This window comes from Grampus griseus (genome assembly GCF_964374135.1).
Source record: "Grampus griseus genome assembly, chromosome: 1".
NCBI lineage: Eukaryota > Metazoa > Chordata > Mammalia > Artiodactyla > Delphinidae > Grampus > Grampus griseus.
Genome location: NC_139017.1, coordinates 164,272,855 through 164,296,410, shown reverse-complemented (window position 1 = coordinate 164,296,410; position 23,556 = coordinate 164,272,855). Strand labels below are relative to the sequence as shown.

Genomic DNA, 23,556 nt, shown 5'->3' with positions numbered 1-23,556 from the left:
CTTCTGTGATTGGCAATTAAGCAACATGATTTAACGATGATCTATATTAATTTCATCACTGGAGCTGTAGTCACAGAGCTCGTTCCCCAAGGCATATGAGGGGGAAGGCTCAGCCATGCGTGTGTATCTCATTACAGGAAAATGAGGACAAGACGGGAGCTGGAGCCCAAGGTCCCCAAGCCAGCCTCCCCTTCTGCCCTGGGCCCAAACAGCAACAGCAGCCAACACCCTGCAACTGTGACCTTCAGCCCTGTTGACGTCCACGTGGAGACTCGGTGACCCCCCATCCTGGGTACTGTCTCGGCCACTGTCCAAAGAGCCTTCAGTCAAGACCAAGAAGCACATTTCTCCTCTGGCAGCTTCACTATGAGTTTGTTCCGGTCAGGTCAACAGGGGCATCTCTTATGCAATCCCTGATGCTTCAGGCAACCCCCAACCCCACCCTGCCGGGCCCCACCCCAGGTACGTCCATATCCCTGCTGCCACCCTTCCAAAAAGCTGTGCTATTTTGGGAATCCACTGCTGTGGGTTTAGCTGTCTCCCCACAAACACAATAGCTAGACAGACAGACAGACAGGCAGATGGCCCAGGAGTCTTCTGGTCAGGAGTCAGGGGTCAGGGCATGCTCCTTAGAGGGTCTGCCCTGAGGTCATATCAGGGGAAGGGCCATATCCACAGCTTTGTAGAGCAAAATAGTCAATCCCATAATCAGGCACTAACTCACCAACAGCCCAGCTTGTTAATTTATAACTTGTTCCAGTGCTAAATGACTGCTAGCTAGCTCATGATCATCGATCAGCACATTTCTCCCTCTTTAAGAAAGGTTTTGGGAAAAACTGGTTTCTTCTCCAAAGGTGTCTACTTCTTTAGTAAAGAGTCAAAGTCGAAGACATAGGATGACCTTGAGGAAGAACGGCATCTAGGATGAAAGCTTGTTGTAGTGTCCATGGGCCTGGAATAAGCCTGGTGTCTGGTCAGGGCCCCTCCCCCCACACCCCCCCACGGGGGCTGGATTAACCTTGACTCAGTCTCATTTCTTGGCTTCCCTCTATTTGGATTCTGAGCAATCCTCACTCTCCAGTTACCATCTTACCTCCAAGGTCCAGTATTTGGAGACTGATTAGATTACAGCTCTATTTATGTTACCTCTGCCCTTCCTGGTCACCTTGCAAAGATTCAGGATATATTCAAAGTACCACATTCACAAACCATTCCTCTGGACAGAACTCATCTCTTTGACACTTCAGCCTGGAGAACAACCTACTGAAAGAGGAAAGCATTTTGGAATTAAGAAGACCTGCCTTCCAAGCCCTATTTCCTGGTTTTGTGGCCTTGGGAAAGTGACTTGACCCCTCCGTATTCTGTTTCCTAACATGAAATGGGAATAACGTCTGCCTCACTGGGTGACTATGACAAGCCAGGGACTTAGTAAAACAGCTTAGGTAGCACCTGGCGCCCAGCAGATGCTTTATAAATGGGAGCCAACATTATTATTATGAATTTCTTCCATTGTAAGACATACACTTGTTCCCATTTTAATGATTCTGAAATCAGAATATGTCTTAAAATGGATGCGTCCACTAATGAGGTTGCATTTTTTTTCTCTCTCTCTCTCAAAAAGCTGTTTTTTAGCCAGTTGTGCATTTTACAGTTGAAGGCATCTTGGAAACAAGGTAATAAATCTGTATTCTGTTACAGACAGTGACACACTCTGACATTTAACCTTAAACTCTAGGAGTCTCTCCTTCTGAGGGAAATCTCTTTTGAGGGAAAACTGAGGGTCAGGAGGTAAGAAGACGGACACAGGGTCACACAGTTCATGTCATCCCACTATAAAAATGCTCACTTGAATATATCTGGAGAAATACAGGCAAATTCTTTCTCCCCAGACATCTCTTCTCCCTCCTGTGTTTAAATATCCAGCAGACACTTTGCAAGGTGTTTTACATAAGTTATGTCATGGGATTTATTTTTCCCAATAACCCTGGGAGGTATTATTTTTCCCATTTGCCAATGAGAATTTCAAACTCAAGAAGAAAAAATACTTGCTCAAAGTCTCACAGCTTGTGAGACAGTAAGTCGCAAAGACAAGACTCAAACCGTGGCCTCTTTGACTCCAAAGTCCATCTTTTTGTTGTATCACACTCTTCCCTAACATCCCGGCTCACAGAACATGGATTCTTTTGTGAGCTGAGCAAGAGGAGGACAGGCTTACCCATGTGTCTGAGTGGAGGTCGGGGGTCAGCTTCCACACCAAAAGTGGGGCAAAGCCACTTTGGTAGCCTCCTCTGGGCTTCCATGATTGTAGACAAAGGGGCCATTTCCAAATCCATCCAAGCTCTAAGGATTTCTGCTTCATTCCCCCACCACTTAGGCCCAAGGAGCAAGGCATGAGATGGCCTCGAACCAGGACAAAGCCATTTAAGGACTCAAGCCCACATAGATATGTTTCCCAGATGTATTCTGCTTTAAAAAAAAAAAAAGATTAGGGCTTCCCTGGTGGCGCAGTGGTTGAGAGTCCATCTACCGATGCAGGGGACACGGGTTCGTGCCCCGGTCTGGGAGGATCCCACATGCTGCGGAGCGGCTGGGCCCGTGAGCCATGGCCGCTGAGCCTGCGCGTCCGGAGCCTGTGCTCCGCAATGGGAGAGGCCACAACAGGGAGAGGCCCGCGTACCGCAAAAAAAAAAAAAAAAGAATAAAATTGTTTGGAGTGTTCTAGCCCTAAAGCCAAACTCTTCTGTCCACAGTGGAATCTTCCTGGAAGAAAGAAGAACATATCCCTCTAGCATAAATGAAAGCTTGGAAATGGAAGGGGGAGGTAGAGAGGTGAGGGGGAGGCAAAGAAAAACGTTGTGTTTTGTTTTTAACTGATGACGATTACCTCAGTAAACATCCTTTAAGGGCTCCTGTATGCCAGTTGAGGTGCTACTAAATACAGTAAGCATGGTCCCTGCTCTCAGGGAGTCTGCAGCTGGCCTCCTGAGATAGGGGTCTTGCAGCACAGTTGAATTTCTTTTCTGACAGGTGCCTTTCCTAACAGAGCAGATGCTGCCTTATTTGGCCACTGAATCAATAAATGATATTAAACGCTTAAAGAAAAATGTCTAAAAATAAAAAAGTTTAAATCAAACATTTGTTGAGTTGATTTCAATTCAGTTTACAGATAACAAATACATTTTTTAGAAACTTCCTTCCCCTGACAATGTAGACAGTGCCCTGAGGGAAAGCCGGAGCTGTTTCAAACATTGCGTTCTCACTTCTATAGGATGGTGGGAAAGATGGGCTGCTCTGTGAGGTAGAAAATGTGTTAACTTGATGAAATATTATGCAGAGAATCCCATTTCACAGCAGGCTGAGAAGCCAAGGTTTGGGGACCCCGGGGAGTGGAGGAGACATTAGAATGGAGCCCAAATCACCAATAATGATGTTTACCATTAACTAAGCTCCTGCTGTGAGCCAGGCATAGGATGGGTCCTTCCTACCCACCAGCTCCTTTAACCATTACAGCTCCCCTGCATAGAGCCATCATTAGTTCTGTTTTTTGGATGAGGAAACAGGTGCAGGGAGGTAGCTTGTCTGTAGGTGATGTCATGGACATGTGTCCTTCTTTTGGTGATGTCGAGTTCATTTGACTGGTCTAATTATTAAATATACATAAGACAGGGCTTCCCTGGTGGCGCAGTGGTTGAGAGTCCACCTGCCGATGCAGGGGACACGGGTTCGTGCCCCGGTCTGGGAAGAACCCACATGCCATGGAGCGGCTGGGCCCGTGAGCCACGGCCGCTGAGCCTGCACGTCCGGAGCCTGTGCTCCACAACGGGAGAGGCCACAACAGTGAGAGGCCCGCGTACCGCAAAAAAAAAAAAAAAAAAAAAAAAAAAAAAATATATATATATATATATATATATATATATACACACACATAAGACAGATTAACAGGAGAAAAAAAATAAATTTATATGCATGGAGGTCTCATAGAAATGGGACCCCTGAAGTGACCAAAGCAGGCTGTTTATGCAATATCATTTTTAGACAAAGAAGCAATTATTTGTGAAGATTCAATGGAACAAAGGGGCTCGTGCTTGGTGTAGCAGATGAATGAAGAAGTAACAATGTTTCTTTATACAGATTTCTTAGCCTTGAATTCCCTAACTCTGGTGAGAAGGATGCTTTCTATCCTCCTGGTATAAGGAGGATACCTTCACATGGGAGATTTATTTCCCACTATCAGGGAGAAACAGGGGGGTCAGAGAGGTTTTCTTTAATATCATTTTTTTTTCTACTAGCTGTTTCTCAAGTAACTTTAATTCAAAATAATCAATATGCCATCATGGTGTATCTTGGGCAGGCTACTCTGAGCCCCAGCAGTGACCATTCCGGTGTTTGGGAAGTCCTCTACTTTAAGAGACAAGACCACCTCCTGTTATAAAAACTGGAAAGGCCAGACACTCATTTTCTCGGAGTCTCTTGCAGCTAGGGGGAGGTCACATGACCTAGGCATTGCCAATCAGACACCTGTGCCGCAGACTTTGAATCCAGAAGTTGGCAACCTCGAGGGATAGGAACTGCAGGATCTGCTCTGGTGGCAGGTGTGTTGGCACACTCCACTTCAAGAGGCAGCCACATCAGGGATTCTAGCAGCAGTGGCAGGGGCATTCCTGAGTCCAGACCCAGTGCCCATTGGCGTTGACTATGTGAGCTGTGCCCGACAACATCAGCCATGGTATCTGTACCAAACTAGTTCTGTAGTAGGATTTTAAGCATCACACCGGGCATCATATCTCTGAGCCTGGTTCTAGCCTTCCAGGAATTCTAGCAACTACCTGATTCCCTTTTCTGTTGAAATCAAGGGTCACTTCCTGTTGCTTGTAGCTAAGTACTATATGGCTGTGGGGGACTTGCTCGTGGCCACCCACATGGGAAGTGGCTGGCACTAGAACCCAGGTCCCCAAAGCTCTTGCTCTTTCCATGCACATGCTTCCAGGCAAGTGATCACAGGATCCCAAAGTGCTGTGAAATCATAGAGGAAGTAAAGTCGCCACCAATTACTCTTATCCCAGAGACTTTGTGACTTTGTGAATGTTAATGAGGGAGTATTTAAAAAGAACCTGGAAGAATGGGTAGGATTTTTTTTTTTTGCGGTACACGGGCCTCTCACTGTTGTGGCCTCTCCCGTTGCAGAGCACAGGCTCCGGACGCGCAGGCTCAGCGGCCATGGCTCACGGGCCCAGCCGCTCCGCGGCATGTGGGATCTTCCCGGACTGGGGCATGAACCGGCGTCCCCTGCATCGGCAGGCGGACTCTCAACCACTGTGCCACTAAGGAAGCCCTCCCCATCTTTTATTAACCACCTGCTCCCCATCTTTTACTAACACTAGGATATGTTCAGAATCTTCCATTTCACTCATTCTGATGTGTGTGCAGTGGGTGCTCATTATGGTTTTAATTTGTATTCCCTGATGATTAATGGAACTGATCGCTTTTTCATATGTTCATTGGCCATTTCAATTTCATTAGGGTTCATTTTTTATGAAGTTATCTTTCCATTTGTCTGTCCATTTTTTGTATTTGCTTCTTTCCTTTTTCATTACTGACTGGTCAGAGTTTTATATGTATTCTGGATATAAGTCCTCTGTCAGCTTGCGGCTTGCCTTTTTAAAAACTAACAGCTTTGGGCTTCCCTGGTGGCGCAGTGGTTGAGAGTCCGCCTGCCGATGCAGGGGACACGGGTTCGATCCCTGGTCCGGGAAGACCCCACATGCCACGGAGCAACAAAGCCAGTGTGCCACAACTACCGAGCCCGTGCACCTAGAGCCCATGGTCCGCAACAAGAGAAGCCACTGCAGTGAGAAGCTTGTGAATCGCAACGAAGAGTAGCCCCCACTCGCCACAACTAGAGAAAGCCCACGTACAGCAACAAAGACCCAACACAGCCATCTAAATAAATAAATAAAGGGCAATGGGGAGCCACAGAAGGTGCTGGAGTGTGGAAGTGACCAGATCAGATCTGTGCTTTAAGGAGATGAATCTTGCTATAATGTGCAGAATGGATTGGTGTGGGAGAGACTGGAGGCTGGGAGAACAGTTTCAAGTCTATTGCAAAAAGTAACAGGAGCATCTGTGTGTCTGTTAATTTTTAAATGCCTTTTGTAAATAGCCCTCTAATTGTGAAGTTTTGTTCTTTTCCTTTTTTTAAGTAGCTATTTGTGGGTGTGCAGTAACCCAACAAAAATGTCTCCAGGAATCCTCTCCGGCCCACTGGATGGGAACACACAGGGGGGCATTGTATCAGCTCTGTAGCCCTTTGTCCCAGGACACCCATTCCCCATACAGAAAATTTCCTGGCAAAGAGGCGAACTACTGTGGTTCAGCAGATACTACTGTCCTGGACTCTTGACTGTCTGCCCACGTTTGGGAGAAGCAGGTAAAAACAAGAATGACCTTCAGGTCTCTAGTGACATGAAACCCTCTACCTGATCACAGCCCAGATGGTAGCAGAGAGGGTCCCTTCCTGCCTCAACTCAATCGCTTGAATGAATGTTACCTGGGCCCCCAGATGTTCTTAAAGATGCTGCAGTGCCTTAATTGATCTCAGAGAAATACAACAACCAATTTAGGCATTCTTTCTAGCTTTCCAGTTCTTGTCTTAGGAGGCATATGGAGTAAAAAAGATACAAAACTTTTATGTCTCAGTATTCACAACCTTGACTGGAAGAATCTGTGAATTGGGCAGTTTGCTCTGCATAATAAAGGAGGGGAGAAGAGGGTGGTGTTTGTTTTGTTTTGTTCTGTGTGTTTGCTTCTCCTCCCTGCCTGGCCCCTCCACCATTCTCTCCAAGTTCATGGCGCCATCATCTCTGACCAAGTGAGCCCCTTCTTATTTTATGTTTTCCACTTCACCCTGAATCGCCACTCCTACTTTTCATCTCCACCATAGACACTCCCTTTCATTTATTTAATTTATCTCATTAAAAATAACAAGCAAAAACTTCCCATTGACCACTCGGGCCCCTTCAGGCACTGGGCCACCTCTCTGCTTTCCCTGATAGCAAAATTCTTCAAAAGTGCTGTCTGCGGCATACTCTTAGGAAGAGTCTTGGGAACAATGAGGGTGGGGACAGAATGGAATGGAGGAGCGACCATAGAAGTGGACAGAGGGCATGAGTGGAATAAAGCTGACCCCACGCAGGTATAGAGCTGAAGGTCAAGAGGAGTCACTGTCTCTGTCCCTCTGGTAAGCTTGGTGGCCTGAGGCCCAGGGACCCGCACTGGGTGGCTGTGGGACTGCTCACCTGGGTGGCCTTGGGGCTTCTGGTGACCAGACATGAGGGTCATGGAGGCCTGCATGAGAACTTCTGTGGTCACAGCCGCAGGCACCCAGGTGTGGATTTCTACCAAGGACAGTCACGCCTGTGCCCATGGCCACACTCACAAGAGCATCTGGCGTGGGCACACTCCCGGTCACGAGCATGGAGGATTTGCCCCATGGCCATAGCCATGGCCACTGCCATGACAGCCTGTCCCACAGAGGACATGGACGTGACCATGAGCACAGCCTATGCACTGGGGCCACAGTGCCGATCTCTGCAGCTCCATTTTTCTTCCACCTCCTTATCCCTGAGGAGTCCAGGTCCCCTGACACTGCTTTCCACTCCAGATTTTACTCAGTTTTGCTTGGGGTGGGCTCCTGGGAGATGTCTTCCTCAACCTCATGCCCCCTGCCCTGGAACCTCATTCTTACCACTGTCTGGAGCACAATGGGAGGGCCCTATCCTGTCTGCGAGATGGTGGGTCCTCGGTGGAACTATCGCCTCTCTTTGTGAGTCGAGGTGGGAGGATAAGCACACGCTCTGGATCACACATGGAAGTCACCGATGTGGAAGACAGGAGCATCCTCTGAAGGAGAAGCAGAGCTCAGAGGAAGAAGAAAAGGAAGTGGGGGGGGAGGGGTCTCAGAGGAGGAGAGGAGGGAGCACGGGGCGCAAAGATGGGCCCAGGAGACCTCAGAATGCTGAAGGGGAAAAATCAGGTTCAGACCTGCATGTATTGGGGATCTGTAAAATTTCCTCTTCCGCCAGCAGTACATGAGAGTTCTGTTTAATCCACATCTTCAACACTGTGTATCACTAGACTTCACAATTTTGAGTAGTCTAGTAGATGTAAACTGGTGCCTTGTGATCTTAATTTGCATTTCCTAGACTTCTAGAGAGGTTGAGCGTCTTGTCATATGTTGATAAGTTCTGTGAAATGCTGGCTCAAGTCTTTGCCCATCTTTGCATTGGGTTGTGTGTCTTTTTCTTATTTGTTTATGGTAGTTTGTAACAGTATCTATTCTAGATGTTAATCTTTTCTTAGTTTCAATAATTTTGTTGCAAATATCTTCTCCCAGTTTGCCAGTTTACAACTTGTCTTTTGACTCCCTTCATGATATCTTTTTTTGTTGTTGTTAGGCCACACCATGTGGCATGTGGGATCTTAGTTCCCTGACCAAGGATCAGACCCGTGCCCCTTGTATTGGGAGTGCAGAGTCTTAACCACTGGACTGCCAGAGGAGTCCCATCTTTGTGGTATCTTTTGATGGACAAACACTTTTACTTAAATTTGACTGTAGTCAAATTTATTCATATTTTTATCTTATAGTTAGCAGGTTTTTTGTATCTTGTTTAAGGAAATCTTTCCTATCCTTAGGCCTTAAAGATATGCCCTTGAAGCTTTTTTTTTTTTAAGTTTTGCCTTTCACATGAAAGTTTTTAATCATTAGGAATGAACTTTTATGTGTAGGGTGAAGTATGAATCCAATTTCATTTTTTCTATATGCATAACCAGTTGCCTCGGTGTCACTCATCCTTTCTCTAATATCTACAAAGCTGCCTCTGTCTTATGTCAAATTTTCATATACATGTGGGGCTTTTTCTATGCTATTGTTTTCTTTGGTGAGTTTGTCAATATGTTTGCTTTTATGTTGTTGGTTTTTTTGTTGTTTTTTCTAAGTTCTTTTATTGAAGTATAGTTGATTTACAATGTGTTAATTTCTGCTGTACAGAAAAGTGATTCAGTTATACATATATATACATTCTTTTCCATTATGGATTATTACAGTACATTGAATATAGTTCCCTGTGCTATACAGTAGGACCTCGTTGTTTATCCATCCTGTATATAATAGTTTGCATTTGCTAATCCCAAACTCCCAATCCATCCCTCTCCCATGCCCCTTCCCCCTTGGCAACCACAAGTCTGTTCTATATGTCTGTGAGTCTGTTTCTGTTTCATAGATTAGTTCATTTGTGTCATATTTTAGTTTCCACATATAAGTGGTATCATATGGTATCTGTCTTTCTCTTTCTGACTTACTTCACTTAAGATACTGCATTTTCTTAACTAATACAGGAGGTCAAGACCTCCCACCTTAAACTGCTCTTTAGCAGTGGCTATTTTTGGACATTTGTCTTCATAAAAATAATGGAATCAGCTTGCAATTTCCTCAAAACTTCTGTTTGGATTTTTATTGGGTAATGGACAATAAAAATAAATCTGTTTGGAGAAAACTGACATCTTTACAATGATATAATTCCACTTACACCCCTACTGTCCTTTGTGTCGTTGCCACATATTTTATGTCTACATGTGTTAAAAAAAAAATCCCAACTTACACTGTTATTAGTTTTGCCTTAAAGTCAATTGACATTCAAGAAATTTAAGAAAAGAACAAAAAGTTGTATTTTTAAATATTCATCCACTTATTTACCATTCCCATTGTTCTTCCTTCCTTCCTCTCCTTTTTTTTTTTTACGGGAAAAAAATACATTTATTAGGAGGCATGAAAATGCATAAACTCATTTATAAATAAATGTAGCATAATTTACCCAGTGAAAAAATAGCTAAAATCCATGAGTAAACTGGATTTTATCTTTGAAATGATTACATATTTGATCTCTAATAATTTCACCCTCCATCGTGATCTCTTAGTAGCAGTAATTTTACACTGACTATAGAAAAGCTGTTACCAGTGATTATCATATGGGAGGGAAATTTTTCAAGAATTTTCTTTAGAAATGAACCAGTGCAAACAAATTCAGATTGTGAGGGATACAGTAAGACCTGGGGCTTATCTTCTGAAAAGTAGAAAATAAAAATCCCAAACATTCGTTAAGAAATGAAAAAGCAAATTACATTTTGATCATTGAAAAATAACACATATGGACATTATAAAACATTCTTAACCAGTGATTGCAATAATTACATTTAAAAATGTTCATTCAAGTACTGGTGATCAATAAACATTCAAAGTCTCATTAAAAGTAACACTAGGCATAGATACATGTGAACAATGCTTCTTTTGATTTAACAACAACAAAAATCATGTCAACAGGAGACAAGTTACCCTTAAAATACTGTTTTTTTTGGTCTGTAAATGATTTTCCACGGTCTGTATATTTTATTTGCAAAGAACTAACGAACATCTCACAATGGCTAATTAAGAAGTCCTTTCTATAAAATGAATTTCGATATTATAGAGATAAACATTCTAAAACACAAATTCAGCTTAAAAATAACAGTGCAGAATCAGTTTTCTTTGGTAAGAAATTGTTAATTCCTTACCAGTGTTGGTTTGCTGTTGTGCAGACTCTATCAGAACACTTCTTCGATATTTACCAAAGAGCTATTTAATGAGCTGAAAAGACTTCATAAACTCTGGTACCACAATAGCCATGTAGAGCTTAAGCCAAAATTGCGCTGAAATCAACATCATTTTCTTCATAACTGTTGTTAATGAAACTTCCTTCAAAAAGCTCCTTCCTAATTTTGGCCTGAGTCTCAGGCTTTAATAAAAGTTCCTTTATCTGTTTCACTTTGGACTGCAGACCCATCCTCTCTCGCACAAAGCTTCATTAATTAAGTCCTGGATTCCAAAAGCTTTCTGGCCTATGGGAAAAAAATTATATGATACATTTTATGTGCAAATGCCAATGAAAAACATTCAATATGGCACACCGACTTATCAAAAGAGGGTTAAAAAGAAACCTTTAAATGCTGCCCACATGTATAGAAAAGGTTGCATTTCACCAAAAATATATCATTTACATGAAACAAGATCACTGCATAGCAACAGCTCACATAGGACAAACATGAAACATTAAGGACTAACTATATGGATAAAAATTTCAACAGTGATCATTTTAATCGTAGCACTCGTTAGCTCTGTGTATGTTTTGGCCTCAGATAAAGTAGTCAAATGCCTTGCTAAGCAATATAAATGGCAGTATTCCATTTACAGCAAGGCCCCTTCCATGGCCTTTAATTTGAGTCCACGAGGCATAACACAAACTCCTCTCTCCCACAGCCCCGGCTGAGGGCAACTGAAACCAGTGCCATTCTTCCTTCATAAATTAATTTCCTCTGATAGTCCCAGCACTCCATTTTTCTTCTGTTGTGTTTCAGGAATGCAAACACATCAATCATGAAAGCATTAGGCAATCTCCACAGATTGGACAAGAGACACACACTTAAACAGCACAATGCAGATTAGCCCATTGACTGTGCAGAAGGAGCAGGGATGCTTCTCACGGATGCGTCTCACGGCGGGGGCCTGCCTGCCTTCAGGTCTCATTTCCTGTTATTGCCACTGTCAGTGCCATTCTTATCAGCCTCTTCAGTTTTCACAGAGCTCCCATCCCCTGGCTTGTTTTTGTTCTGTGTTTCTTCCAGATACTGCTGGACAGCCTTGAGCACCTCATTCTCCACCAGCCTCTTACTGAGCCTTACCAGTTCAGCATCATCAGGCTCACCTCCATTCTTATCACCTGCTAGTGTTGGAGGGTCTCCTGCAGAGGCAGGGGTCAGCTGTGGCTCACTGCAGGGACAAGGACACTGGCAGCAGAAGTTCTGGGAAGCACTCCCTGGCCTGAGCCCTCCTGGAGTCCACCACCAGCTCCACCAAGGACCCTGTGGGTTCCAGTGTTGAGTCACCCCAGGCCAAACAACCAACAGGGAGGGAACTCAGCCCCCCTTCCTTCCTTTCTATAGATCTAAATTTCCAATTGTTATCACTCCTTTTCAACCTACTTAATTTCCTTTAGAATTTCTTGTGGTGAGTGTCTGCTGGTGAAAAATCAGTTCAGCTTTGATTTATCAGAAAACATCTTGATTTCACCCTCAGTTTTGAAAAATATTTTTACTAGATATAGAATTCTAGGTTGACTTTTCTTTTTTCTCGAGCCCTTTAAAGATGTAGTTCCAACATCTGCTAGCTTCCAATCCAATAAGAAATCAGTTGTCATTCTTACCATTGCTCCCCTATTTGCAATGCAACTATTTTTGCTCCCCTATTTGCAATGCAACTATTTTCTCTTGCTGCTTTAAATATTTTCTCTTTATTTTTGATTTTCAACAATTTGATAATGATGTGCCTAGGTGTGGTTTTCTTTGACTTTATCCTCCTTAAGTTTTGTTGAGCTACCTGGATCTTTGGGTACTGTTTTTTAAACCAAATTTTTGGCTAGTATTTCTTCAAAAACTTATTTTTGCCCTATTATTTCTCTCCTTTCTTTGTGAGACCCCAATTCCTGAAATGTACCTGCCTAACAAAGCATGGTCAAAGTGATCTGTCAGTAATTTAACTGCCTGCTAGAATAAAACAACATTCTTCAGAGGAAGATAACAGAATACAGTTTCTATGACATATCATCCACAATGTCAAATACATAATAAAGTTATTAGACATTCAACAAAACAGGAAACTGTGACCTGTAATAAAGCGAAAGATCAGTCAATATAAAGATACCCACAAATGACCAAGACATTGGAGCTAGCAGACAAAGAATTTGAGATAAAATTGATAAATTTGTTAGCGTCTACAGGAGAAGATCTACAGAGTGACTGAAGACAGGAAATTTCAGGAGAGATTTGGAAACTATAAAAAAAAAAAAAAAAAGAAAGAAAGAATGGAAATCCCCAAACTGAAAATACAGTATCCACAATCAAAAACGCTTTGGATGTGATCAACATTAGGTTGGATACAACCAAGGAAATGATCAGTGAACTTAGAAACAGATCAATGGATGGGAGTTCCATGGTGGCCTAGTGGTTAGGATTCCGGGCTTTCACAGCTGTGGCCTGGGTTCAATCCCTGGTCGGGGAACTGAAATCCTGCACGCTGTGTGGTGTGGCCAGAGGGAAAAAACAAAACAAAACAAAACAAAAAAAACAGATCAATGGACATCATCTCAACAGAGAGAATGAAATACTGAAAATCAGGAAAAAAAAGGAAAACAAATTAATGCCCAAAGGGCAATAAAACCATAATCTTTGTGGCTATCTTTTCTGGTAAAATTTTTTTTGTATTGCCATTGGACAAAGAGCATTTGCATTGCTCTCAGTCTTCTACAAATTAACATCTAGGCTTTCAGAGTTTTTACATGTTTTAATCAATAGTAAATAATAAATGAAATGAAAGTACACTCCTCTAAAGAACTGGATAATCACTGATAGGACCTGCTAGGCAATACCCCAGAATATTAAAAAGAAATGCAATAATTCCTTTTAGCCTATTTCCAAATTTTGAAGTTTTTCTTAACAAGAGTTAAGCGCTAAGGCTTAAAAAGAGAGATATGTAGCTTCTAATAACTTTCTCTTTCTTCTTTTCTTCTCTCTTTCTCTTCCTCTTCTCTCTCTCAAAGACTTCTAAAGTTTTGTATATACCAAGGACTATGCTAAACATTTTAGAAATATAAACTTATTTAATCATAGTAAAAGATAAATTGTCCCAAACTTGATCTAGGGAAAAATGCTTCTGTGGGATCTAATTCACAGCTTTCCTCTAGGAAAAATGAAAGCAAAATTTCTGATAAAATGTTTAAAACAAGTTTCTGATGAATTTTAATGGGATTAAGACTTATTCTGGAAACTAGCTACTCACCTACCCAACTGACTTCTATCTGAGAGTCTGAGCATCTTCTACCAAGAGTCTAGAAATCCTTTTTTCTTTATCTGATCAAACAATGATTGTCTATCCATTTTCTTTTTTCCATAATGGAGCAATTTTTTTTTTTAATCTTTTGGCCATGTAGGATCTTATTCCTCAACCAGTGATGGAACTTCACCCCCTGCATTGGAACCACAGAGTCTTAACCACTGGGAAGTCCCTGGAGCAAATTTTTTTATTTGGCCCACTAAAAAGCCTTTTCCCTTGGAACATATGCTATTAACTAAATTATCTATAAAACCCAATTTTCTTTAGCAACCTTCATAACAACCCAAGAGATCTAAATAGGACTCAACCCTTCTTTCCCACCCAATTTTTGTGAATCAAAGCTTCAAACACTTCCCTTTCCCAGGAAGATGGCATCACAAGTCAGAAGTTTATGGCAGACACAATACACATGTTTGGATTCACAAATGTCCATGGGTGGGGGCAGGGGGAAAAGTGATCTGCCTTCAGTTCACGCCAGAGTGATCACAGAGGACCATCTATCAATGTGGTAGAATATTTCTAGAGGTTCAGATATCCTGGAGAAATAACCCTGAACTTCAAGGCAACGTTTGTAAGCAGATTAGGTTAGGGGGTCCCTGGAGAAAGAGAACCAGGAATGGCTTTCTCAACATAAGAGAACCCATTTTGGCCTAAGCCATTTTGTGATCCAAGCCTGGTTGCAATGCTTGCCCTTGAACAGGTCTCAGTAATTAATGATCTTATATATAATAATATATCTTTGAGTTCTGCAGGAAGTAAGGTCCCCACCCACATGGAGGATGGGTGATGTTGATCCTCCTGACTTTAATCAACTAAAGCTTGGACTCTGTTAACCTTTGCCCCAATTCTATGCTGAGTTCTCCTCTGCTCAAGCCACCTCATGAATATGAATATACCCTTAGCTTAAAACTTCCCCAGTTTTGAAGGTAACGGTTCTAACTTCATAACGTTGGTGTAAGGATTAAATAAATTCATGTAAAATACTTAGAACAGCTCTGACATATGCTAAAAACTCAATAAATGTGAGCTGTTACCACCATCATCGTTATTCTTGGTATTATTATCATTGTTACAAACTTGTCCTAGACGATCTTAAAAGATGTGCATAAGTGCTTGCGGAAAGAGTAGCTTTCACCCTAACTTGGGTTTATATTCTGTCCGTAGTGTTAAAGAATTTCAGATGAACCCCATAGACATTTGTTATATGGCATCTATACTATACAACTGATAACATTTTTTAACTATATGGATATTTTCTTTATGTGATCAAACATGCAAATATCTGGTTCACCTATTAAAAAACGAACAAACAAACAAAAAACATCCCCAATTTTGCTGTTTCGGGAGCCACTGCTTTGGGCAAGATCCCCGGTGTTCTCCTTACTTGCTGCAAGTAATAATAAATCCCTCCTTCTCCCAATCTTTGGCTTGGTTGTGTCTATTGGCTTGACACCCACCAAGAGGCAAACCCAGTTTGGGGGTAATATTCCCAGAAACAAGACTGTCAAGTGGAGCTCAGACTTGAGACACCCGTTCTTAGAGAGCTGATAGTTGTAAGGTCGGATCTTAACAAACGGCACCGCGAAACAGAGGAAAGCTTCAAGTGAGCTTCATTAGGGAGCGCTCCCGGGCGAGGTTCAGTGGTCCGAGAGAATGGGGCCAGAGAAGTCGCACCCGGGCGAGGGTTGGGCAAGACTTTATAGGGGAAGAAGGGAAAGGGGTGTGGTGAATCTGGAAGGGCGCAGGGTATTCCTTATTTGGTGGTCTTTTCGGGTATCCTGGGGGACCGTTAGTCCCGCCCCTCGAAAGGCGGGAAGGCTGGGCTGGGTTCAAAGTCCCCAGGTCAGTTCCTGGAACTGGGTGGTCCGGAATGTCTCCAGGGCAGTTTCTGGAACTGGGTGGTCCGGAGAATTTCGGTCTGATGCAACCTGTGAATCTGATTGTGTTCCCCTGCCTCGGGCCAGTTGGCCTTGCAATAGTGATGCCCCAAACTTTAGTAGAAGACCAGACCCTGATAAACTAGGTCCTGAAGAATAGCAGGTAACCCCTCCTTATCAGGAAAATCCAGAGGCAGCTTGGGCTTGTGGCAGGTCAAATTGGGGACCACTTTATTCCTACAGTTCATCCCTTGCATTTCCCACAGCTAGCAATGGTCCTTGTCAGGGACCAACAGCAGATTGCCCCAAACTTTGAGGGGCTTTGGTTATGTAAGCAGATAGGGTAGGGGCTCCCTGGAGAAACAGAACAAAGCATGGCTTTCTTGACGTAAGAGAAGCCTTCTTTTTTTTTTTTTTTTTTGCAGTACGCGGGCCTCTCACTGTTGTGGCCTCTCCCGTTGCGGAGCCTGTGCTCCGGATGCGCAGGCTCAGCGGCCATGGCTCACGGGCCCAGCCGCTCCGCGGCATGTAGGATCTTCCCAGACCAGGGCACGAACCCGTGTCCCCTGCATCGGCAGGCGGATTCTCAACCACTGCGCCACCAGGGAAGCCCAAGAGAAGCCACTTTTGGCTTAAGCCATTTGTGATCTAATCCTGGCTACAATGCTTGCTCTTGAACAGGTCTCAGTAATTAATGATTTTAAGGGAACAAAAGAATGCAGAAACATTACCTGCTATCAGGCAAGAGAAGTAACAATAGCAAAGATAACATATCAGTTGTGAAGACTCCCAGTTATCTTTCAGTGGTAAAGGTTAGCCTGAAGCACTCAACCACCAGATCAACCGGAAACTAAGGGACGATGATGTTGACCTTTACTGACCCTGGTGACTTCAATCAACTAAAGTTTGGACTCTGTCAACTGTCCAAGCCCCTTCATAAATATGCATGTACCCTCAGCTTAAAACTTCCCCAACTTTACTGTTCTGGGAGATGCTGCTTTAGGAAAGATCCCCAGTGTGTTCTCCTTACTTGCTGCAAGTAATAAATCCTTTCTTCTGATCTTTGGCTTTGTTGTGTCTTTTGGCTCTATACTCACCAAGAGGTGGACACAGTTTTCCAGTCGCAACTGAAAGGGGGTATTTGGCAGTGGTCTGCAACTGTGAGGGGTCCATTATCTGGGTCAGAGGCCCCCAGTCTTCTCTGAGGTTTGAGACAGGGGGCTTTGATGGCTCCGCAGTCCCTCCAGAGCCACCCTGGAGAAATTATGTTTACTCCACAAGAAGAGAAAGCTGTGGGAGGGTGAGGGTTGGACTATATGTAGAAGGAGCCTCTGGAGGATATAGTAAGCACTGGCCTGTCGTTGTGGAGTTCTGCAAAGATTTACCAGGGGAAAACTGGTAATGGGACGTAAATTATCCTGAGAGTCTAAAGCAGAGGATTCTGGCTTTAAGAATCAGCTCTCAGGGTCTTCTTAGTGAAAAATCAAAATGGTGTTTCCCAAAGTAAAATTCCCTATCAGAATTTCCTGGGGATGTTTATTCAAAATGCAGATTCCTGCCTTCCACAGAGATCGCAACTCTGGGGGTGAGGCTGAGGAATCTATATTTTTTTTAATCAGGCTGCCCAGATTCACCATCTTGAGGAGCTTGGGGTGAAGCAGGAAGAACAGTCCAGGTGTGTCTCTTAAATGTTCAGGAAATAAAAATTAAGCCTCTAGGAAAGAACAACTCTAGGGTGTCAAACCACAGAGTGTCTGTGCAGTGAATTGTTTTGTATTCACTTAGTTGGCTTTATATAAGAAATAGAAACAAACCAGAGGTAGCCTTTTAAAATTTTTATATTTTTTATTTTAGGATTATTTAATATAACAAAAGACTTTCCAATATAAAATGTCTAATCTACCTATTCTAGACTAACATTTCTATTAATTCACTTGACATTTACACATACTTCTTTGGCATGAGGTTGAAGCCCATAGCATCTCAACCTATACTGGGTGCCTGTGATGGTCCATGAGTTGCCTTGCAGGTATGGAAGCTCCTCAGCCTTTTTCCAGCTGCTGCCTGGACCTTAGGAGAGTGGAGGAATGACAGGCACTCCTACTGTGGGAGTAGGTGTCTAGATATGATGAGTGCACATGCTGGCTCTACCACCCCCACTCATCTGGTTGTAGGTTTGTTTAAGTTAGACAATCCTGATTTGTTGATGACATGGTGACCCTCCTTGGGATGTAAGCAGTGGGTCAAGTCATAATTCATACACTCTACACCTGGCCTAAATGTCTTTATCCATTGCCCATGGGTCACTGGACCACAACCCCTCAGGCATTCCCCAAGGCCGAAAGGGAAGGTGTGTGATCCAAATTTATATTTGCTGACTTCCCTGTGTCTGTTTTCTAGCCAGCCCTACATTTACAAGACAATGTGATAAGGACCCTGCCCAGCTAGGGAATTTGGGTATGGGGGATAAAGAGAAAAAAGAAAGACCTCTTAGAATGACAGGAGTTGTGGCTCATTTTAAATGAAGTCAAGAATGATTTGCATCACTGACCACTTATGGCCACCACTGCCAGAAGAGTTCTGAGCCCAAAGGTGAAGGAAGTTGAGCCAGGCCTCTCTGGCTTTCCCTTCCTCTCACCTGGGTGAGACTGGGAGGCATTCACTGACCAGACTGAGCAGGCTTGTTTGCTTACTCACTGACCGGTAGGATAAGGTCTGTCTACATTCCCTCCCTCAGTGTCAAGTCGTTTGTAATGTTGTGGTCTCAGCCCTCAGCGATAAACCAAACCCTGAACTTGAGTTCTGTTATATGCTGGCTGTGTGATTTTCGACAACTAACTTCTCCTTCCTCAGTCTCACTTTACTCATCTCTAGAATGGAGATAATACCTCTGCATTAGCTTGTGAGGGCTGCTCCAACAAAGTAACACAGGCTGGTTGATTTAAACAACAGACATGTTTTTTCTTGAATTCTGGAGGCTAGAAGTCTGAGATCAAGGTGTTGGCAGGGTTGGTTTCTTCTGAAACCTCTCTCCTTGGCTTGTATATGGCCACATGTTCTTCTTTCTATATGTGTCTGTGTCCTAATTTCCTCTTATAAGGGCACCAATGGTATTGGATTAAGGCCCACCTAATGACCTCATTTTAACTTAATTATCTCTTTAAAGACCTATCTCCAAATACAATCACATTATGAGGTACTCGGGGTTAGGACTCTAACATTGAATTTTGGGAGGACAAAATTCAGCCCATAACAACCTACTAGGTATTATTGCGAGGACTGAGTTATCTAAGGCGTTTAAAGTATTAACATGAAGCCTGACATAGTATGCCCCACAAAAGGGTAAATGCTATTATTTCGAGGCCCTACATAAAAGAAAGATACTGTCATCGAAACACAAGAAAACATAGATGGGAAAGAGAATTCTCCTAATTATGGCTCCTATTTCCCATCTGACGGACACTTCTGTTGTTCTTCAAGCCCTCCTTTCAAAAATGTGCCGACACAATGTCTGAACATAGTATCTGTGGGGGAGCTTCTAAGGGCTAGAAAGCAGACAGTTACAGTTTTCTTCTTTGCCTGTGGCTGTTATCTTTCTGGCTATAAGTTCTCTGAGGACTGTCTTAAACTTCCTTTGTATCTCTTACTATATCTAAGAATACCATGCTGAGCACAGAGTAAGGGCTCAGTAAAAAACAATAAATCAAACCATATGTCTTTGTGATAGTTTACTTATTTCTAGAAACAAGTCCTGGCCAAAGAGGTATATTATCCTGAAAGGGTAGATCGCCATCTAGTGAGCCTTGCTATTAGACTAGGAAAGTGTGAGGTTCAGAAAACCCCAGGTTGCTATTTCTATGCCTCTTACGTTAGATATTTATATATGCAAACACAAACAGAAATCTTCTTATAGTTTGACAGCTTGATCTATTGATAAATTCAACTAAACTTTTATTTTCCTTTATTCCCAAAACATTTCTTCATCAATCTCAAAATGAAACAAATTTACCAAACAAGCTATAGACTAAAATAATCTCATAACTGAGATAAAAATGACTGATGGATAAAAACTGATACATTTTACTCTGGAAAGTGTCTTTGAGCACAGCGGTGAATGTATTTTCAGTAGCAGTGAGTCTAGAGGACAGGGACAATAGGCAACAAATGAAACCCCTATACCATTAACAGCAATCAACAAGCAATGAGGAAAAGCAGTAGAGGAAATGGAGCCTATACCTAAAGGATCAGCAGCAAGGCTGGATGCCTATTAGCTTTTTGAAGTTCAGTTTGAGGACTTAAAGACCAGGTATAGCAAAGAGCCACCCTGGGGATGGCTTCTTGGCTTTAAGGCCCATTTTGATCTGCACAGAATCAGAGTTTACAGGAGATGGTGTCTGCAAATACCTTCACTGCCAAGTATTGTAGTTCTCCACTGCACCTCTAGGGAGGAGCCTTCTCTGCCTCAGCAGATTTTTCAATGTGAACTTTTCCTTAGAGAATCAATGGTTATATTTCAAAGACCAGACTCACTCATTGGTAGAAATGCTTTTGGTGACTGACCCTTAGACTCTCACTCATACATTCATTCAACAAATATCTATGGACCTCCAAGAATGTGCTAGATACTGTTCAGACACTAAGGCTTTGGTGGTGAACAAGATGGCCAAGATTTTTGCCCTCATAGAGCTTTTTTTTTTTTTTTAAGAGGGCAAAGACAGTAAGCATGTAAACAAAATAGATAACAATGTCAGGTACTATGAAGAAAAAATAAAGTAAGGTAGGATGGGTGGTGGCAAGGGTTCTGCTGTTTTCTGGAAGGCTGCTCAGGAAAGTCTCACCTGAGGATGTGACATTTGAGTCACTTCTTAGTCTCTTTTGGCTTACCAACTTACAGACAAAAAACTGACTTTTGAAACCTCACCTGTTCATCATTAGACTCGTGTCTGTAGTTCAGTGTGGCTGCAGTTTAGAAGTGAGACATGCTGTGGGGGTGGGGATGGTGGTGTGATGAATTGGGCGATTGGGATTGACATGTATATACTGATGTGTATAAAATTGATGACTAATAAGAACCTGCTGTATAAAAAAAAAAGCAACCGACATCTATGTTGATAAAAGAAAACAAATGTCAAAAAAAAGAAGGGCGGGCTTCCCTGGTGGTGCAGTGGTTGAGAGTCCGCCTGCCAATGCAGGGGACACGGGTTCATGCCCCGGTCCGGGAAGATCCCACACAGCGCGGAGCGCCTGGGGGCCCAAGAGCCATGGCCGCTGAGCCTGCGCGTCTGGAGCCTGTGCTCCGCAATGGGAGAGGCCACAACAGTGAGAGGCCCGCATACGGCAAAAAAAAAAAAAAAAAAAAGAAGGGCAACCTGACTTTTCCATAAACCTATCACAAACTGTACCATGTGAGATGTACAAAACAAATTGCTCCTGATACTATGTTTCTTCTCCTTTTGGCTTCTTAGTGTTGTGACAATACTAGGGAGATAGAGACTAGTTTGACTTTCAGAATCCTATGCAATTTTATTGGCCTCATGTTATTTATATAGATGTTGCTATCACAGAAATAGGTGATATTTAATTAAAGCTTAAAGCAAAAAAAAAAAAAAGAAGTGAGACACGGGGAGAGGGAGCAGATTAACTCAGGAGATGAGTCTGGAGAAGGGAGCAGTAGACAAATCATAAAGGACTTTGTAAGTCACAGTAACTAGTTTGGGCTTTATCTGGAGGACAACTGAGAAGCCACCGATGAGTTTTAAACAAGGGAGTGAAAGAATCAAGATTATCATCTTGGAAAATCACTCTGGATATAGGATGGAGACATCAACCCTGAAGGCAGGGAAAATGGTTAATAGGTCAGTGCAGTGATCCAGACAATAACCCAAACTGCCTGAATTCAAGAGGCAACGGGGCCAGAAAGAAGTTGACTGAGGTGAAAAGGCAAGATGTGATGGTTATAGAGTGTGAAGAGAAGAACGATGACAAGGAGAAACGTGTGCTCACTCATTGAGAATGGGAAAAGAGGGTGAGACGGGTAGATGAATTCAGCTGGAGGTGCCTACAGACATCCAAGCGAATGCCAGCAGGAAGTTGAAAATATAGGGCTGGGGTGGACCTGTGCCTGATATATACAGGTTTGAGAGACAAAAAGGTAATTGAAACCAAGAGAGGACGGATAGGTCACCTTTTTTGAGGGAAATGACAAAAGAGTCAATGACAGAACCAGAAAGAAAACCAGCATTTACAAGATTGGCAGCAAAAGAACAGAAACAGTGAAGGAAGGGTAAAACAGAACGACTAATCAGAATCATCGAGAATAGTAATAAGATGTGCATTGTGATTTCATAGTCCCATCTGGTTAACTGGCTTGTTACGTGGAAACCAGTTACTTCCCCATCTTCGACCCTCTGGCAAAGCTTTTGTTCATTCAGCAAAATTTATTTGAGCCTGTACTATGTGCCAGACACTGTTCTAGGTGCTAGGGCCATATCAGTGTACAAAAAAGACAGACGCCCTGACTTTATGGAGCTTACATTCTAGTGTGGGGAACAGATAATAAACACATTAAAAATAGGTAAACAAATACTAGAAGGTGATAAATGCTATGGGGAAAAACAGTACATTAAGCGACATCAGTGGGGGACTTCCTTGGTGGTCCAATGGTTTAGAATCTGCATTCCAATGCAGGGGACGCGGGTTCAATCCCTGGTCAGGGAACTAAGATCCCACGTGCCATGGGGCAACTAGGCCCGTGTGCGGCAACTACAGAGCCCACGCGCTCTGGAGCCTGCTCAACGCAACGAGAGAGAAGCCCACGCACCGCAAGGAAGAGCCCCCGAGCCACAACAAAAAGATGGTGTGTGCCACAACTAAGACCCAATGCAGCCAAAAAAAAAAAAAGAGAGAGAGAGAGAGAGAGAGACATCAGGGATGTAGAGAGAGTATGTGAGCAATTTCCAATGGGGCAGTCAGGGTAGCCTCATTGAGTAAGTGATACTTGAGTAAAACCTTGAAATTTGCAAGTAGCTATCTGGGGGGAAGAGCAAAAGTTACCACTACAAAGGTCTTGAGGCAGGAGCTAGCTTAAGAAGTTCAAGCAGTGACCAGTGTTAGGGTACTAGATGAGATCAAAGAAGAAATAGGGGAGCATCAGGTCGGATTCCACTTTTGCTCTGAGAAAAATAAGGGACTATTAATAGGGAGGTTTTGAGCTTAAGAATGATACGCCTAAGGTTTTCTAACGGGATCACTCTGCTGCATTTAGAATAGATGCTGAGTGGCAAGGGCAGAAGCAGGGAGACCAGTTAGGAGCCCAGGGCAGAAGTTCAGGCCAAAGATGACAGTGCTTTGAAGCGGGATGATAGCAGAACGGGTTCTTGACAGTTTGGAACCGGGATATAAGAAGAAGAGGAGTCAAGAACGAAACCAAGGCTTGTGTCTTAAAGAAAAGGAAAGATATTGCCATCAACCGAGGCAGGAAAGACTTTGGGAGGAGCGGGTCGGTTTTTGGCGGGGTGGAGGGTGTTCGGGAGACAGGAGGAGGAACCAGGAGCCGTCTATCCAAGTGGAAACGTCCAGGAGGACGCTGCCGATACATGTTTGAAGCTCGGGAGAGAGACCTGAGCTGGAAATCTATGACGTTGTTAGGAGGCAGTTGGTATTCCACAAGTGTAAACACATAGTTTCAAGATGAGCGCTATGAAC

The 23,556-nt window shown here is 43.1% G+C and overlaps 2 protein-coding genes across 3 annotated transcripts in view; one reads left to right on the top strand and one right to left on the bottom strand.

Moving 5' to 3' along the window:
* The window catches only part of NCMAP (non-compact myelin associated protein), a gene marked incomplete at its 5' end in the record, with an annotated part of 42,594 nt that extends 39,478 nt beyond the window's left edge, over positions 1 to 3,116 (top strand). For both annotated transcript variants that reach the window (XM_082662336.1, XM_082662335.1), the window contains one exon: positions 138 to 3,116. In XM_082662336.1, the coding sequence (XP_082518462.1) occupies positions 138 to 279 (142 nt within the window). In that variant the 3' untranslated portion in view covers positions 280 to 3,116. The remainder of the gene's footprint in view (positions 1 to 137) is intronic.
* An 8,494-nt stretch (positions 3,117 to 11,610) lies between these two features.
* On the bottom strand, positions 11,611 to 20,781 carry LOC309834257 (A-kinase anchor protein 7 isoforms alpha and beta-like; the record flags this gene model as incomplete). The annotated part of the gene is made up of 2 exons (XM_082672913.1): positions 11,611 to 11,857; positions 20,774 to 20,781. The coding sequence occupies 2 exons, from the start codon at positions 20,779 to 20,781 to the stop codon at positions 11,611 to 11,613; spliced, it is 255 nt and encodes an 84-aa protein (XP_082529039.1).
* Positions 20,782 to 23,556: the final 2,775 nt, after the last annotated feature.